This window comes from Zootoca vivipara, chromosome Z2 (genome assembly GCF_965207765.1).
Source record: "Zootoca vivipara chromosome Z2, rZooViv2.hap1.1, whole genome shotgun sequence".
NCBI lineage: Eukaryota > Metazoa > Chordata > Lepidosauria > Squamata > Lacertidae > Zootoca > Zootoca vivipara.
This window is the reverse complement of record NC_142585.1, coordinates 28438059-28457039: the sequence shown is the minus strand read 5'-3', so window position 1 is coordinate 28457039 and position 18981 is coordinate 28438059. Positions and strand designations below refer to the sequence as shown.

Genomic DNA, 18981 nt, shown 5'->3' with positions numbered 1-18981 from the left:
TTGCAAGGGCTGTTGGTTCAGGCTGGAAAACTGCACATCTAGTCCCCATTTACACTCAACATTATCTGCCCAGTATGGGATAAGAGTATGGAACCCACCTATGCCAAGCTAATCTGCTGTGTCACAGATTCTAGGAAATTACTATGGTGTTTGGAAGCAGTGATGGGTTGGATGTGGGCAGACAAAACAGAGGTGATTCTGGTCATTGGAAAAGCCCACCTGGAAATTCACCTTGATTGGGCTGATGATGCACTCACTCACAATCTGGCAATGTGTCTGGACCCAGCCCAGTTCCTAGAGAGGCAGGTTGTAACTGTGGGCAGGACTGTGTGTGTTCAGTTGCAGTTGGTGTGTCCACTGTGAACCTTCCTAGAGAAGTCAGATCTAAGCACCATCACACAGCTTCAGTTGTGTCCAGCACAGCTGGTGCTAGCATCTTGCTTCCCTGGATAGCTGCAAGGGTTCCAGGATTTGACAGGGCCCCACCTGTCCCTGGGGGTGCATGACCAAGTGGTGGGATGTGAAGAACCACCATCTTAAATTTTCCAGAATGCATCAGAGCCTCAATGTAGTTTTTGCTCCAGAACATTGTGGGAAATTGAAAACGGGTGAAAATCCAGCACAGATTATAAGGGCAGCTACCTGGTGCCAAGCAGAAGAGTCCCTCACTCTCAGGGAATCCCAACCACAGGAGCAGGGGATATGGATACATGAAGGTGCACACAGAGGGTACAATGTCAAGGCCCTATCACATAGATCCATCCAGTCTTGGCATCCAGGCTAGACTTCTGTGAGATTGAGACCCCTAATCATATTGGGGGTCTGCATGCAAGCAACTGCCTGTGTTAGTTCAGAAGTCTGCACCAATCTGGGAACATCTGGGTACTGGGCATCGCCCACTCTGTGGTAATGGTGTATTATTTATGCCCGAAAGGGAATGGGGGGGGAAATACATTTGGTTTAAGGTGTTGTCAACATGCTGCATCAAAAATGAGCAAAAATTGCTTGTGGGTGAGATGTATATCTGGTGTGCATTGCAGAGACTTGTGTGTGTGTGTGTGTGTGTGTGTGTGAGAGAGAGAGAGAGAGAGAGAGAGAGAGAGAGAGAGAGAGAGAGAGAGATCTTACCCAGCTTTCCCAACTGGGTATCCCATGGAGCACAAGTCTGAGGGCATAGGGATGAGGAGAGGGCATGGCAGCAGCTCATAAAAACTCCATCCTCACCAGTCAGTCCATTTGGGAGATAGATTTGATGGTTTGTACTCGGTGCTGGGAGGCAGAGACAGGACAGGGATCTTGTTGGTGGACTATCTACCCTGCGGCCCAACCACCTTCCTGACTGAGCTGGCAGAGGAGGTCTTTGGCATGGCGTTGGAGAATCCTAGGACATTAGTTCTGGGGGACTTCTGTATCTAAGACAGGCTCTCCTCTGTAGTTACACCAAGACTATGGACCTCTCACACAGAAGAAGCTCCTTAACGCTGCCTCGCTCCTCATCTTTAGATGGCTGCATAAGACAGTTGTTGTTTTTCCAAGAGGTCTTTGGCACTCCCTGGTGGTTAGTGAAGAATTGCTTGTTCATGACATGATTGCCTTTTTACTCTGCTTATTGGGCATTGCACAGAATAGTTCTAAATAGGACCACTTTCTTCCATATTTTCCACCCATACGTTGGTTGGTTGATTATTAAAACTTAAAAAATATCTCTAAGCAGTGTACATAAAACTGAAGCAATGACAAACAAAACATTACAAAAATACACAGTAGCATATAAAAAGGTTACATTAATACAAAGTCACACACACACACACATATATATGTAACTTCATTTTCCTTCTGACACACACACTCCCTCTCAGCCTCTGGGTTCTCACCCAGGGTCCAGACAAACTCTCAGCTCACCCACAAAAGTCTCACAATAAGAAGAGCTTCTGGAAGCAGCAGACAACACATTAGTTTCTCATGCTAGACTTGCTTTTTATGGGCAGGCCCAAGGTAGATGGTACTTTCTTAGGCTGCCCATAGCTATGTCCCATTCAACTGCCACTCTCCACACCCAGTTCCATGTGAAGCTCTTTCTTCATCCTCTGTCCTCTCCTCCTCCTCCTCCTCCTCCTCCAGCTGCTTTTGGGTTTCTAGCTATGTCTCAGCTACACTTTTATGCTTTGTGTATAGTATCTATGAACTGAAATTTCACTATCATTATTGAATTGCTATGAAGTGATAAATATGTAGCCAAGCATTTGAACCCTGAAAAATTGTGCTAGTAGAATTCAATGCAACTGCTTTCTGTGCACAATGTAAGGGATTGGGACCACAAACAATTCAAAATGGATTGCTTCCCCTCACCCCAATTTGCTTTCTTTCCTTTGCATTGAAATGAATGGGGTGGAACAACGTAGTAACAATGTAATTCATGTAACTTGGTTAATTCATTACATAAGTTACATAATTTTGCCACAGCTGGCAGCAAGATGAATAACGTAGGTGGAAACTAAGTGTAGCAGAATGCAAACAGTACTACATGCATACAAGCAGAATGGAAAATGGTGCCTTCTTGCATCCCTGACTCACCTTAGCCTCACCCCACCTGCTGTCAGGGTGGATAAAAATCAATGGCTTACATTTTTTTAAAAAAGTTTTATTTAAATTGGATTTTTTAAAAATTTAAATCGGATTTTTAAAATAAAATGCTTTTGGAGGAAAAAGACTTTCTAAATATAGTTTTATATTTAAGTTACATCATAGTCCAAAGGCTATTCATCAGGAAATAAGGATTTTTAAAAAGTTTTTCATGTGTGCTAAAACTCAGTCTAAGTTTTTTTTAAAAAAAAAAATCATTTAACCACATTGGTTTACAAACGTGGATACATATGCTATAATGTTATTGTTTTAGTTTAATAAATTGTTTAAATTGTTATTAAGGACATGATTATTTTTCTCCTTCCAATAAATTACAGCAGAAAAGTTGTCCAAATATAAACAATAATTTCATAATTATCTGCTTATGTCTTTCTGATAGTATAACCAAACTGGTAATTTTGGATATAACTGTAAAAACTACTCTGAAAATTTATTGTTCCAAAAATGAAACCTTCCTCTGGTTGTAAATATTAAGAGGATGCCAGCAAGGTTGAACCTTTCTGTAAAAAAAGAGAGAGATTTAAATCAAGTCTTACTGACTAGTGATTTAAATCGTGATTTAAATAATGGTTTAAATCAATTTGAGTTAAATCAAAACCACCCTGCCTGCTGTTGTTGCAATTTGATGCTTCTTTCACCATACTTTGATTCAGTTCCTTCATGGTTTGCAGTAGTTGTTGTTTGCTACAACTGAAGCAACAAAACATTGTTAAAATAAACTGCAGCCTCCCTCCAGACCAGAACGTGAAACCCAGTCCAAACTATGGTTTCTGATTCTGGCTTTGAGACAAACTTTGGTTAACAGTGGAAGCAAATAATATGTAATGTGAACCAATAACTGAAGAAATGAATTGGAGTTTGTAAGGAGAGATGGGATGGGGGAGCCTAAGGGACAGCCCCAAGGTAGGGATGGAAGAGAAATTCCATTCAGTTTTAAGGCAAACCTAGCTGATTCGTACATTCTGAAACAATAAGCAAATCTAAACTCAGCCATCCCACAAAATTTGGATGTCTCCAAATTTTGTAATGTGTTTCTCCAGCCAAGTAATGTGTACAAAAATGTATATACTGTACTAGGCTAAAGTGTGCATAAAAATCCATATGTTAAGTGAAGAACATACAAAAATGCATTATATTAAGGGAAACCATTTTGCAAAAAAATCTGTGTATTAGAGGAAATTGTACACAGAAATTTGTATGTAATGAATAATTTGCTCTAAAATGCTGGTGATTATTCATAAAAGAAAATTGTGAACCAACCTGGAGAGCTGAATTTAAGATTGAGAAACTGAGAGAATCCAAAATTGCCAGATTGGCCTATCCCTACCTCAAGGGCCAAACTATGTTTTCGCTGTGACATCTAAACCAAACCATTGTCAGTTCCCAGTCTATGCTGATCATCTCAGTCTTGTCCACCTAGTATTCTTCCAGGTGGAGGCTGAATACTGTAAAAGCATTGTTTAGATATAACAAATGTGTCAACTGATTTGTTTAATTTAGAATATATTTTTTTCTGGAAAGGGTAAAGCCAGATTAAATGTTTGGCGAGGATACAGGCTGACATTCTGATGCAGTTCTGATGCCAGCATTGTGTGGATGCTATGGAAAATGAGCATACATAAGGAACACACATCCTGCAATAAAAGCCAGTCTAGAGGCATCCCCAGTGTAGAATATAATTGCCCTGGATGTAACCCATATGCCTCTGGGTTCTGGGCAGTGCTTTCTACACAGTTGGGGCTGCAGAAGCGTTGTGCGGTTGTGATAGACATTGGTTGCTTCTAACCTGATTGAAAAATACAGTATACCTAAAGATAGGCCAGTTATTGTGCTTTCACATTTCAATCCTCTTAATTGAACTTTTCTTTCACTCACAGGGCTGCAAATTGGTTTGGGGAATCTAATGTCCTGTAATTTTCTTTTTTACATGTGTAGGCTGGCCAACTTCAGTTCAGAATGGATTCATGAACTCATGACTGAATTGATGGGTGACCAAGAAGATAATAATCGTGCCTCAGAAGACCCAGAACCAATCCCAATTAATGGGGTGAAAGAGGATGGTAAGGAAATCTATTTGTAGCAAGGGACCCACTGCCAACTCCTAATGGAAACTGATTTACTCCAAGATCTGTCCCTGAACATCAGCCTGCTTTCCTTGTGCCATTTTCTTAATAAGATTAAATATTTCACATTCATGCAAATATTTCATGCAAATATTTCACATTCACGTTTGAGTGCACACATTATCCATGAGTCATTTATTATCAGTTGCATTCCTTACAATAACCCTGTAGGGTGGGCAAATATTATTATCAGTATCACCCTATGGAGGTTTTCCTAAGGATCCCTCGTGAGTTCATGTCAGGGGTGAGATTTGAACCAGCGCCCTTTTCATTTGTAGCTATGTCTCTCGGTCACTTTGCTATACCAGACTCAGTAGGAAGCATAGACGTTTGGGTTTCTTGCTTATGTTTCAATTTTTAATTTTCATAATAGGCAGGATTTAAAATCAGAGTGGTTGGGGTTAATAGGCAACTTGTGAAAAAGCTTTTGCGAAGAGTACATTGCACTCTTTGCTCTGAATATTATTTTTTTACAATGATGCTCACTGGAATCATCAGAATTCTCATGCATAATATTTTATTTATGACTTTTTTCACTCCATTCCATTTTACAATTGGTTAGTAATTAGCCTGACCATCAGGTAAACCTAGGCCAAAGCACCAGAGCCCTGGAGAATGGGATGGAAAAGGGGTCCCCCTCCCAATGTGTTTGTGTATGGAGCTGTCTGCTTCGAAATGATCTGAGCTGCATATTATGCATCAAAGCATAGTGAGTTAAAAAAGAGAGTTTGAAAGTGGTGTTATATATATATTAAAAAGCCTCCTCCACAGTGAAATTTTGCTGCAGAGCATGATCAACAAGCATTATAGGGGAAGGTTAAATAATTAATATTGTTCATGAGTCTGTCTACATGGAAATTAAATTTCAAACTAATAGCTGGGTTGTTGTTATTAAAAATTCTCTGTACAGTGACCTAGTGTGTGGCCAGCTTGACATGAGAATATTAATTTAGAACATGTTTTAAACCTAAACACCAAACAGGGATTAGCTGTGCTGTTCTTCATCGGTACATGGCCACGATATGCTAGTTTAAGGGTTGTTTTTAATTTCTGAGTGAGAGTGTATATGTGTGTGTGTTTTAAATGTAACATCTAATAAATTAAGTGAATAAACATCGGTATACTGACAGCAATAAAAATAACAATAATGCTATTTTTCACATCATTTGGTTCATAGGAACCATTTGCTCCACCCTCCATGGAGGGATGAAGATTCAGATTGAAAATTCCGAGGGTCTTATTTTTCCTGCTCCATTTTCTCTCCACCCCTCCTTTTCCCTCTCATTCTTTCAGAGTCACAAGACCTGGATGGAGAAGAGAAGGCTTCACAGGATGCGGAGGCCGCAGTTCCATCTCCACCGCTGTCATTCCCAGGTGCTCTGAAAGAAAGCCAAGGGGGCAGCCGTGCCCAGCAGGCCCCGGCTTCAAAGAAGTCCTGTTGGCTGAACCCTCCCTCTCCCCTAAGGCTGGCTGATGTAACTGACCACATTTCTGATGACTCCTCCTCTGTACACGCCATTTCACTCACATCATGCGTCTCCAAGGGCATGAGCACCTGGTCCCTGCCCGGAGACTGTGAGAAGGCTCCATTCAACATTATGGAACCTGGGAGCATCTCAGCCCTCACCGGTGACTGCTTGATGCAGCCGAGCCGGACCTGCCTGGGCTACTTTATCGAATCAAAGGATGGCATTGATTCAGAGCCAGGAATAAGCCTGAAAGTGGGTGATATAAATAGGGATTATGACACCTGTTCAGTCTCTGATATAGGGATTCATTGCATGAGCACAGGGGAAACCATGAGATATGGGGATCAACTGCTTTCAGACCAACTCTTAAGCTTCCCTGCGCATAAATCAAGGGCAGCAGACAAAAGAGATGCAGAGAAATCTGACAGCGATTCAGAGGACCCCACTCAGAAAAATTACTATGAGGGATTACTCTTAGACAAGTGCAATGGCGAGGAACCTTTACTAACAAATCCCAGCCAGGAGTGGGGTTATTTTGAATCTTTCATCAGTGAAAGCAAAATTGAGCTGCTTGACCTTTGCTCCAAAAATGAGCTTTCTGTGAACCTGTTTTCTGAGGAAGATGTGGATAATTACATGTTTGATGATGACTCAAACTTGGGAAGTGACGTCTGCTCCTTAAAAATTCGGTATGAGTCCTTCCAAGACAGTGTGAAGGAGAAGGCAGGTTCTCTGCAGGACGATGCCCAGCTTAATTTCTTCCCAAATGTGCTCAGTGGATGCCCTAAAAAGGAAGGCCGAATCGCCTTGAAGAGGGGGCCTCGAGGGACCACTGATACTTCCCAGTTCAAATCTGAGGAGAGCATCATTTGGGGGGAAGAGGAGACAGATGGAGGAAGGGAGGATGACGACGAGGAGAGTGAGAAAGTTGCCTTAAACAAATCTTGCACCAGTACAGAGGTTGTACAGTACATTTCTCCCAAAAGAAACCACTTCTTGGAACTTGTTAATTCCACAGAGGATCCCGGGGACTTCAGTGATGACAGCACCTGTACTGAATCTTCTTTTGATGTTCTCCAAAACCTTAAGGACTGCAATAAGTACCTGCCAAGAGACCACTCCAGTTCCTTCATACAACAGAACTATGGCCTGCGAGCAAAGAGGAAAGTGCGATACAGCGACGATTACCTATATGATGTGGATTCCATTGAGAGCGAGAAGATTGTGGATAAGAAGGAGGAGCAACCAGATGGACCCAAGGAGGAGGATGATGATGAATGGTGCCCGAAGAAAAGGAGAAAAGTTTCTCGCAAGGAGCCCCCAGTCATCATAAAATACATCATTACCAACCGTTTTAAAGGGCAAAAGCAAATGCTTATCAAGCTTTCCAAAGTGGATCCCAGCGAAATTACAGTGACCCTGGATGAAGAACGGTTGAAAAAATATGCCAAGATGGCCCCCTTGAAGAGCTTTTGGCAGGAGAAGTGGCAGGACCAACTGAAATCAGAACTTCAGAGCAAACAAGGTTTATATCTCAACGGCTCTGAGATCTCCTCCTTGCCTCACCCACGGAAGCGAAAAGGCAAATTGGCCAATAGGCACAGGATTCAGAGAATCAAAGCCATTGAACAACCCATGGCCAAGCCCAGCTCTTGTTCTTCAGACCCAAGGCAGGTTTGCCGCAGAATCGGAGATAGTGATGCAGGCCCGAGAGGGATGCAGACCCTGGCTGTTGCAACACCCAGCTGTGCAAACGGCTTGCAGCTGAATGACATCACAAGCCTTGCCTCACCAAAGGAATTCAAGGGGCCTGAGAGGAAAGTGTTGCGCAGGATCAAGTTCAAAAGCGAAGCCAGGCTGAAATGCAAGCAGATTAAGGCCAGCCTGGCAGAGGCCTCCCCAGCCTTGGAGAACCAGGAGCCTCTTGCAATGGATGAAAGCGGTCCTTGCCCTGCAGATGGCTCTCGCCTTACCGAGCACAAGGAGGATAAGGTTGCTAAAAATCCTCCGGCTTTCCTAGCTACCGCCTGCTCTTCAGACAAGGCCCTTACATCTGCTAATCTTGCTGCCAGTGTGCCCCTCATCCCTGGAGGGTACCTGCAGACATTGTTAGATGCCTCTGATTTGTCAAGCAACACTGGGATCTCTTACTTCAGTCATCAACAGTCAAAGCAGCAGCAGGAGGAGCCCCTCCCTGGCCTTGTTCAAGCAGAGAAGCCATTCTGCACTCTGCAACCTGCCCAGAGCTGTGTCCTGTCCCCACCAGAGTCAGAGCTGCAGCAGTCACCGAGCCACTTGGAGATGGAGCCCAGCAGCTTCGGAGGCCTCTGGCCAGCAAGCAAAGCATCCAGTGGCAGCAGCCAGGAATTTCCAAGTGATTTGCGGGAGGCTCCTGCACAATCAGCGGCAGAGTTCGGGAGCTGTGCAGGTGCAGATGGCCCTCCAGCCTCTGGATACAGTCACGTTAGCCTGAATAGTAGCAAACTGCCATACCAAAAAAAGTACATGTCAGATAGCCAGCAGTCGCAGTCAGAGGAATCTTTCCAGTCATGTCATTTCAATAATAGAGAGGGGCACTTTCAGTTCCAGCAAGGTGCGCTAAGCACAGATGACGGGAGGCTGATTAGCTTTGATTCAGTGGGCTCTTTGTCGGTTAGTTCCAGCAACTTCAGTTCCCTAAGTTTAAAGTCCTGTGAAAAGGATGGTGAAGATGACATTGCAGATGATTTCTTGGCCCACTGCAGCCCCAAACTAGTGATTCAGCAAAGCATAGATGAAATAACACCTTTGAAGGAGTCTACGGACCTTTTGGATATCTCCAACTTCACTCCTGACAAGTTCCGCCAATCATCCCTTTCAGAAATGTCTCCCCCAGATACCCCTAATCTTTCCCCGCAGATAACTGGGTCGGAAGTCAAACCACTGGGAACAATGAAATGTTTTCCTGAGAGCTCCCAGGCTGTGCTGAATAACCCTGAGAAAGTCAAGTGGGGATGTGGGGTCCTCCAGACGCACCAAGATCAGGCTGATAATGGATTTACTTTAAATAATCACCAATTCCAGTTCCATATGTTTAATGACGAAGATTCTGTTGGCCTTCTTGAAAAGGGCCCGTGCCTGTCAACATTTGATGAGCCATCTGGCCAAATTAACAGCAACAGTAAAGTGTCAAAACCGAAAAGGAAAGGTTCATCCAATAAAAATATGGGTGCAACCCCAAATGCTCCACAGAAAAATGTACGGAAAAAAGCACCCAAAGCCAGCAAAGGGGCAGAGAAGGGGCAAAGCAGAAATTCTAGACAGCCTCCCAAATCAACAAGGAAAGGGAAGAATGTGGCTGGAGCTCATGATGAAAAGGTTTCAAGCATTGGTGGGAGAGCAGCAGCTCCACTGAACTCAGCCACAGCGACAAAAGCGTTGGTGGAATCCATCCACCATGGTGGCCCGTCCTCTATCCAGATAGGGAAGTCTAACGGGCTCCCTGGGGAATGGGCCCTGGGGAAGGACAACAGCGGAGGCTGGTCTGAAGCAAGCCTAGGTAATGCTAACAGCCTCCTCAATGATGATCAAAGGGAATTTGAGGAGCCGTCCAACATTTTGTCAAACATAGCATCTGGAATGGCAGATGTTCAGAGATTCATGAAGGTCTCTATTGAGCCACTGTGGGGGCCCGTTTCTCATAACAATGCCTCTGATGTATTCCAGCCCCCTGAATCAAACAGCCTGAAATTGAAAACTCTTAAGATCCTGGCTGGCACATCACAAGAGTCCAAGAAAAAGGTAAATGGTGGTTCTTCTGCAACGGGAAAGAGTCACAAGCCAGGGAACAAGGGTTTGAACAAAGCCAGCGGCCGAGCTGCCTCCTGTGATCCTGGACGTCCCAACTGTTCAGCTGGGTACTCCCCAGATGTTCACTCTCCCTTTTTTGATAAAAGCTATAGTAACCTGAGCACTTTAGCCAAAAACGAGCCCACCCATAAAAAGCTGTATCGGCATAAATCCACTTCTAAGTCACTGAGAGATGACAACTGTAAAGCAAAGCAAGCGGAGCGTGAGCAGGTCCGTAAGGACCCGTCTGCAACAGCTTCATTTGAGAAACTGAGGTAATGCTGCACCAAACTCGCTGGAATGCCCCCTCCCCCTACTACCTGCTAATTTTTTTGGTGGTTGTTCTCCTTTATGTTCTCAAAAGTGCATGAAAATACTTATTTCTTGCAAGCTACCTAAAAGAATGACCAAACCTTTTTTTCCTGGCTTGGCTGGGGTTAAAAACAAATTAACAAGGCTACTCCTTTTTTCTTGCTGTTTGGCTTCTTCAGTTTGTATTCATTTGTTTTATTTTTAAGGGCTTGTTTTGTGCTCTCCCTTTTTCTTAAGCTTTCAAAAAAGGAAAAGACTTTTTTTAAACTTTTCAGTTTAAAAAATAAAGAGAAAAGAGAGGTGGTGCATCCCCCTCCCCCTAAAAAAAGCCAAACAAACACAGTATTTAGTTTGCAGAATGACAACTCATTCCTAGTTGTGCACCATGTGGCTTCTGGGTATGCATTCTAGCCCCCTGCTGTTTATATCCTAACTGGCACCATAAAGCTTCATCTATCCAAGTTAGAGCATACATGACACCGCCTGACCTAACTAAGATGGCATAAAATGTTTGGTTTTTCTGCAGGGAAACAGACTACATTCTTCTTAAAGCAGAGAGCTTTTTTTAAAAAAAAAACACCTGTATTTGGAGAAGAGACACCTTTTTCTAGAAAGACATTTGATGCTTGCTTGGGTTTCTCCCTTTTTTTCTTTTTTGTCCCCCCCCCCCAACACTTCCTTGCTCAAGAAAGATATATATATATATATAAAACAATGCCTTGTAATATGTTCAAGTGTTTAAGTGCTGAAATCAAAACTTTGAAATTGTGGGACTTTTCATCTTTAACAGCAAATCTAACATAGTATTCCCTGTGTTTCAAAAGTCATACTGTTGTACAGTTGTTGATGCACTATTACTGACAACAACCACACAAATTGTGCCAAACTCTGAAGAATTGATGTACTGTACATATTTTACAACTCTTTATCAACAATGGGTTGTGAGTGTTTACTGGAGCTATTTTCTTTATTTCTTGATTTTTCTTTTGCCTTCTGATTTACTGTAAACATTCCACTTATACGATTAGCTACCCCCTTCAAAAGCAACCACTATGAAAATGATGTTCACTTATACTGTAATGTACCAAAAGTTTTATGGGCATGACTAAACATGTGTGTGCCAAATTAACTTACCTCATTTCATGAATTTTTGCCCTCTAGTAGGGAAGCCAGGAGGACTTTAAAATGGAAACTGGGAAATTACAGTGCCCTCTGGAAAGTATTGATGAAATATTCAAACCTCATTCTGTGAGTGTTTGATTGGAGGGTTTTAGACATCAAACAAAATCACACTAGGTAAATTTACTGGAAACTCAAGTGTGTACATTAGTCAGTGAAATGAAGAGCAACAGTTAAACCGTCACCTGTTTTCTTTCAAGCAAAACCTGTAGCTGAAGGTTATTTCAAAAGCAAAGTTGTATTGTTCATATTTGTAACTCGGTTTTCTATATTTTATAATACGACTTGGGATAGATTCTAAAAAAAAAAAATAGTGATGGGGGGAAATGGGAACCAATGCATTTCATATACACTGTTTTGGTATTTTGTTTTGAGCTGTTTCGTAGCCATTTCTATGCTTCTCCTGTTAGAAGAGCTCTCTGCTCCAAGCTTTGGTGTTTTCTAAATGATTAAAAGAAATTATTGTTTGAAGGGTTGTTTTGTTTTTTAAAAAACAATTTCTAATGCAATTACGAATTTGTATGTTGACGTCATATATCATACAAATGTGGAAGTGGAACTTTATGATCTCGTCAAGTTGGGGACTAGATATAGGGGGGTAAGTGCATTCTGGGGACAGTAATAAGTGCTGGCTGCTTAATGGTGATGTACTTTATCAAAAGGCCTTATTTCAAATCTTACCCCCCACCCCCAAGTCTCCTCCAAGGAAAAAAAATACATTTGTGAACCTGAGCCTGTACATTTTGCTACTGATTTTTATGAAAACTTGATGATGGAAAAGGCCTCTCAGCTGGGTAGCCTTTTGGAAGCAGATGTGGTTAAGATTAGGACCTGCTGCACTGGGAAATAATAAAGTGAATAGGGATTTAAGAGCATTTCCAAAGAGGGAAGGGAAGCATTGAAGTGAGCAAGGGTCTTCAGCTACTTATCACAGTCCTGTTTTGTTCCTTTCAGTGTGGCACAGTCATGGCTCCTGCTCCTCCAGATTATATCCTTGGGGCTCTTAGGATGCTTCCTTGCAGCAGTTGATTGTGGGAATGCTGCTGCTCAGGCATCCACATTTTGCATGGGATCCATACAATACCGTTTTCATCAAGATGCCATCCCATACTGTTTCACATTTCAATCAGGATTTACCATTTCCGCAGCAAATCTAGCAAGTAAAACAAAAATAAAAACCTCATGGAAAGTGAAATATGAATTAAATTCTGAGGGCAAGGTGGTGGTTGCTTTTTGAGTCCCATCATGTGGACTCTGACCCCCCCCTCCCCCCAAGCCTGTATACATGAGCACAAGCAGCTGCCATGTGGAAGCACCTATATTGGTGCCTATTTTAATATATTTGCTCAACTAATAGCAAAGGTGGAAAGGGGCATTAAAAACAAAACCTGGTGATTTAATAGTTCTATACAGGAAAGTTAGGGGTAATCAGAGGTTTGTTTTCGCCTTTTTGGCACCTGACCCTTCTGAGTCTTTCACATTCCTTGGGGCTGTCTGAATATTTAGCCAAATTCCTCTTCCTGTAAATTGGAAGATTTGCTGCAGCCCTGAAAGCAACACACTTGCACAGCTTTCTGCAACCTGGTGCCCTCCAGATGACAACTCCTATCACCGCAGCCAGCTGTGTTGGTCCAAAACATCTGGAGGGCACCAGGTTGGAGAAGTCACCCTAACTGATTTACATCCTGAAGAAGGAAGTGTCAGATTGCTGACTCTGGGTCAATCTTAGTACTACTGTACTTGGTGGTTTAGTTCTAAGATCACTTGGGAACCTGATAGGGCTGCCCCAATACGTTTTGGCACTTGAGGTGAACTACAAAATGGTGCTCCCACACCCAGGGAAGAAGGAATAGGTGAAGATCTACATCAGGGACAGGGGCAGGCAAGGATAAATATCTACACTGGGAACAAGAGGAGAATAAAGATTTACATTAGGAATAAAAGGGGAGTGGAGGTCAGTATCAGGAACAAGGGGGAGAATCAAAACAACCTTACACAACAGTTGAAGTGTGAATAAAAGGTCATCATTGTGGGAGGTGAGGCATGCTTGGAATTATACTTGGCAGGAGCAGAGTCTAGGATACTTAAGAGGGTAGCCTCCTCCATTTCCTCCCTACGAGTAGGCTCTGCAACCTGAGGCAATTGCCTCATCTTGCCTCATGGGTGAGCTGGCCCAGCACATTTTGGCACCTGAGGCAAACCACAGAATGGTGCCTCCCCCGGCAGTTAGCTGTGAAATAAATTTTACTTTATTTGGGGGGGGGATACAAAACCAGACTTTTAAGCACAACTCCAATGCACATGACTCTGTAGCCACCACCCACTGATGCACACAAGCATCAAGTTGTTTTGTGCTCTCTGGAACTTTGAAGCGGTTACCTGCTTTTAACATTCCAGTTCCGATGCCAATAATCATTGTGTGAGCCCTGCGTTTCCCCTGCCCTGCCTGCTCAATGCATACAGTAAAACACTCGAACGTCCACTTCAAATCCCAACCTTCTCATAAACCTGACATAGCCACCTTCAGCTCTCAGCCTAGCCTATCTCACAGGAGCGTTGTGAGGAAAGAAATTTGTGAGGGAAGGGATTGTGTACAACACCTTCAACAGATAAATGGGATGAAAAATGATTTAAAATACGTATAGTTGCGGGGGGGGGATATTGTTGTACAATATACAGTTCAATACAAGAGAATCTTCCCATGGTATCCAAAATGGCCACCTTTGCATTGCATGGTGCCTTGCCGTGCACACCCAGCAACATATGTGCACACAGATACCAAATGCATCCTGAGATTAATTTTGCAGAAACTTTGGGAATACAGCTAAATCTGCAGTCCTGTGCACACTTACCTATGAATAAGCCCAACTGAACATGGTGAGGCTGACTTCTGAGTAAGCATACATAGGTTTCTGCTGCGAGTACTGAAGACTAGGTAGCAATGTGCCGTAGTAACTTTTATAATAGATGCTAATATTTAAACAAGACATGGTTTTCTATATGTTTCCTACATCCACATGCCTCCACTTTTTGCATGATTATCAAGAACTGAAAGGGAAATGGATTTCTTTCCCCACTCCAAGCTAGCTCCAGCTGTGGAATACAGTCTGGAGAACTGTCAACAAGTTTAGAAATCAAAGGTTTTAAGTAATGAGGGGTTTTCTTTAATAAATAAAAACATTCCTGCTAAGCACAGCAACCATAGAAAGGAAAATTTTAAAATAAGCATCAAGCAACCAAAAACCATTTTTTTTTAAAAAAAATGAAACCAATTTGCCTGTGCCATGGTCACGCCACCATGATTTCCTCTCTAAATTAAATTAAATTCACAGCCTAACCCACAACTAATACTTGGAAGTAGAGAGCCAGCACAGTGTGGTGGTTAGAGTGCCAGACTGCAACCTTGGGAGACCAGGGTTTAAATCCCTGCTCGGCCATGAAGTTCACTAGGTGACCTTGGGCCAGCCAATGCCTCTCAGTCTAACCTACCTCACAGGGTTGTTGTGGAGATTAAATAAGGAGATGAAGGACCATGTACACCACCTTGAGCTCCTTGGACAAAAAGATGGGATATAAGTGCAATAAAAAGAAAACCATGTAAATTCTGTGGAAATCAATGGGGTTTACTCAAGTCTATGCATGCTTGCCCAGAAGTAAATCCCACCAAATTACATGAGATGATACTCTTAATTAAGCATGAAGGTGTTAAGCAAGTTAGTGTCATTAAAGGCAATGTTTTGATTGCATGTGCAACCCACTTTTGTGCATGTTTACTTGTAAGTAAGTCCCACACTTTCCCTAGTATATGTGTTTAGAAAAACAAAGCCCATTACTACCCATCTTTTTAGGAAGAGGGTAAAGAGTTAAGTTTAACAGGAGAAACACCTTTGCTTGGCAGCTGCATGCAAGACCAGGTGAGGTGAGGTGACCTCAGGTGGTAGGATCCACCTAGGGCAGCAGATCCCAAGGTTGATCTTTATCCTCCAACCCTTCCCTTGTTCCTGCTGTAGATCTTCCCTGATTCATTTCTTCCCGGGTGAGGAGAGGGAGCACCGTTTTGGAGTCCTCCTCAAGTGCCAAAATGTCTTGTGCCAGCCTGGCTGTATTTGGAGAGGGAATCTTCCCAATCCATTTTTGAACAGGCGAGATCCAAATGGCCTGCCATATTACACACAGGGTAGGAAGAGGAAACCCCAAGGATGTTCAATAAGAATCAAAGCCCTGGCCAGAATTGCAGCCTAAGAATCAGAGGCAATCTCTCTCTGCTTTCAGTCACCGCAGAACTGAACTGACTCAGAAATAAAGGGAAAGGAAGTTACTGGAGCCACATGGAAACCAGGTGAAATATACAAAGATTCTCCCAAAACGAGCACAACCGGTAGCAAGGGCAAGCTGTTAGGTTATCATACCTGGTTTTTATACATTTAATAATCTGCGGAGGGAGTGGAGATCCACATAGAGAAGAAGCAGGGCTGAAGATCAACATTGGTAAAGTTGTGTCTTAGACTCCTCCTCCTCCTCTTCCTCCTGGTCCTCTCAGCTGCTGCCCCTCTCTGGCCTTGGTGAAAAGTCAGCAGAGTTGTTGCTGCACCGGGGGGGGGGGCTTCTGGGTGAAAAAGAAGCATGAGCCAAGCCAGAAGACAAGGCCAAGGAAGGAGAAGGGCAGAAGTTGAAGGTAGTTTTAAGCAGAAGTGGCACCTATGTGTTGGGGGGGGGGTAGATCTGCTGCTCCTGTGGATTGGGCAGATCCTGATGTCTGAGGTGGATGTCTCTCGTGGCCTAATGGGTGGACTGGCTCTGGTAGGATGCTATGATCATGATACTGTACAGTTGGAAGGGACCCCCAAGTTTCAGCTAAATCAGGGTTTCCCTAACTTGGATCTCCAGCTGTTGTTGGACTACAACTTCCATCATCCCTGACCCGCTAGCTAGGCATGGAGAATGGGAATGGTAGTCCAAAAACATCTGGAGACACAAGTTTGGGAAACACTGAGCTAAACTAACCCCATGCAATGCAGGAATCACAACTAAAGAATCCCTGACAGATGGCCACCCCACCTATTTAAAAACCTCCACCACCTTCACCTCCTTTCCACTGGTAGGATCTCACTGGTGCATATACAAAGTGTCCGCCACCAGCAAATTTATTTCTTTTAAGAACATCCTCTATCTCAATTTGCATTTTGCAGGTGCTTCTCTTTCTCCCTCTGCCTAACCCCACTGATGATTATTACCTTCTTCCCAGCTGTAAAATACAGAGTTAGCAAGCAAACTCAAAGAGTATTCTTTCTCATCAGGCTTCTTCCTCTGCCACCACAGCCCACATACTTGGCCCCATGTCTTACTCCAAAGCGCCATCTCCCACTGTGGGGGGATTTGGAGAATGTTGATCCATCACAGAGTGGATTTCTTTGGGGCCATTGGCTGCTGGTGATGTGGATGCTTCAAACACACCATTGGCACATAGCAAGTTTAAGACTTGCTATGTACTTGGAAACAAACCACTGAGCCAGACCATGTTGAATCCCTGCCTTGGGATGTGCCTGTGATGTGTTGTTGCAGCTGCTGCATGATCAAATAGCTTGCACCCACACCCGCCCACCCAATACCCTGTCTTGTGGAAATCAAACCACATGACTTTCATGCTTGGTGCTCCTCTTGTATTCCAAGTACCTGTGAGAGGCCCTGTGGTTTGATTTCCACAAGTGCAAAATAATAAACTACTTAGAATCATAGAATTATAGAGTTGCAAGGGACCGAAAGGGCCCCTCTAGTCCAACTCCTTGCCTGAAATACTTACTCCTCCCCATGCCAATTAACGTCACAGTGCACCTCTGCGATGCTGGTTCATATATAGTAAGCATGTGGACACTGCTTTGTGTCATTGCCATTCATGGCTGACACCAGGGGGCAGGGGGGGGGCTTTTGTGTCCAGAGAGTTTCTGCACAGGCTAGGATTCATTTTTTAAAAATAGTTTAAAAGTTTACACTGGTCTGAAGATCACTGTGTGGCCCAAACTGCATGGGGAGCTGGTGAACGTGAAGCTAGTGAGGTGTGAAAGCCTGGAAAAAGGCAGTAGAATGGACGGGGCAGGGATTACATTTATTTTAATGCTCCCCAATGTGAAGAGCTCCCTGCAAGTAGAAAACTAGCCCAACAGGAAATGGCAGAAATTTAAACATCATGCACTAGGGTTTGTTTTTTAAATTAAAAGTAGCACTTCCTACCCTCCTCTAACCCCGCAATCCAAAACAGTATTCCCAGCCTGCAATATGAAGTGGTAAATCTGTTCTACCACCTCATTCTGCTGCATATGTGGATTCCACCTAATTTAAAGTGGTCACCTCACAGGGGAGCTGAACCTTAACATGTAAACTGGCCCTGTATGTTATGCGTGGAAGTAATGCTGGCTTCCACTCTCTGCACAGGGCAGGCAGGTGTAGATGAGCAGAGGTGCCACCCTACACCTTTTGCAGAGACAACCTGGGATACGAGCTGGTTACTGTTCTCCAGCCTGCACAAACCTGGCACCAGATTTGTGGAAGGTTGGCATTATGTACCTGCGGAGCCTTCTGAGAAATAAATGCCCTGTCCTGTGAATGTGACACAGCGTGACACAGCTGTGCTTTTTCAGCTCTGCCCTTCCACCAGATGTCAAGGAAATAAGCAGCTATATTAATTTTAAAAGACATCTGAAGGCAGCCCTGTTTAGGGAAGCTTTTAATATGTAATGCTGTGTTGTTTTAATATTCGATTGGCAGCCGCCAAGAGTGGCTGAGGAGACTCAGCCAGATGGGCGGGGTATAAATAATATATTATTATTATTATTATTATTATTATTATTATTATTATTATTATTATTATCTTGAGAGGAAAGGGGGGAGAGGATTCCCTCATGGTGGATACCTTAGCTTGCTGTGGCCGAGGTCTTTTGCCAAAAGCAGATTTCTCCCCCTCTGACCCTGAACCGAAGTTTAGTTCACTCCATGTTCCTATGTAAACCTGTATCATGAGCCATACATACAACACATAATATGGTATGTTGTACTGAAACATGCAGCAATAGATACTGTGGTTCGAAAATGTGCAATAGGACATGCATACAGGATGTAAGGACACAGTGACTCTCTCTTTTGCAGCATATTGACAAACCTACACTCTTAATACAGGTGTCTCCCTCCCCACCCAGCAACTTCTCCCCATTCCCTGTTTTTAGTTCAGACAGGTGCTGCCTCCTCAGCCTGCTTAGCTCCTTGTGTATCTGCCTTCCCATGCACACTCTATTTCTCTCAGCCTTTTGTCGTCTTACCACTCACCCTGTTAAAAGTTGTTTGTACTCTATTCTCACACTCCACATTCATTTGCACTGCTTGAGTTCCCTTGGAAACCCCACTCTACAAAAACAAACGTATTCGTGCACTGCCAA

General features: G+C 43.4%; 1 protein-coding gene across 1 annotated transcript; it reads left to right on the top strand.

Moving 5' to 3' along the window:
* Positions 1-4567: 4567 nt before the first annotated feature.
* NEXMIF (neurite extension and migration factor) lies at positions 4568-10342 on the top strand. The gene is made up of 2 exons (XM_035114030.3): positions 4568-4703; positions 6060-10342. Exons 1-2 carry the CDS (start codon positions 4571-4573, stop codon positions 10340-10342), a joined length of 4416 nt encoding a protein of 1471 aa, XP_034969921.2. The 5' UTR covers positions 4568-4570.
* Positions 10343-18981: the final 8639 nt, after the last annotated feature.

Coding starts and splice junctions, on each gene's coding strand:
- NEXMIF (XM_035114030.3), top strand. CDS start 4,571: ATGTGTAGGCTGGCCAACTTCAGTTCAGAATGGATTCATGAACTCATG. Junction 4,704..6,059: donor TAATGGGGTGAAAGAGGATG/GTAAGGAAATCT, acceptor TCATTCTTTCAG/AGTCACAAGACCTGGATGGA.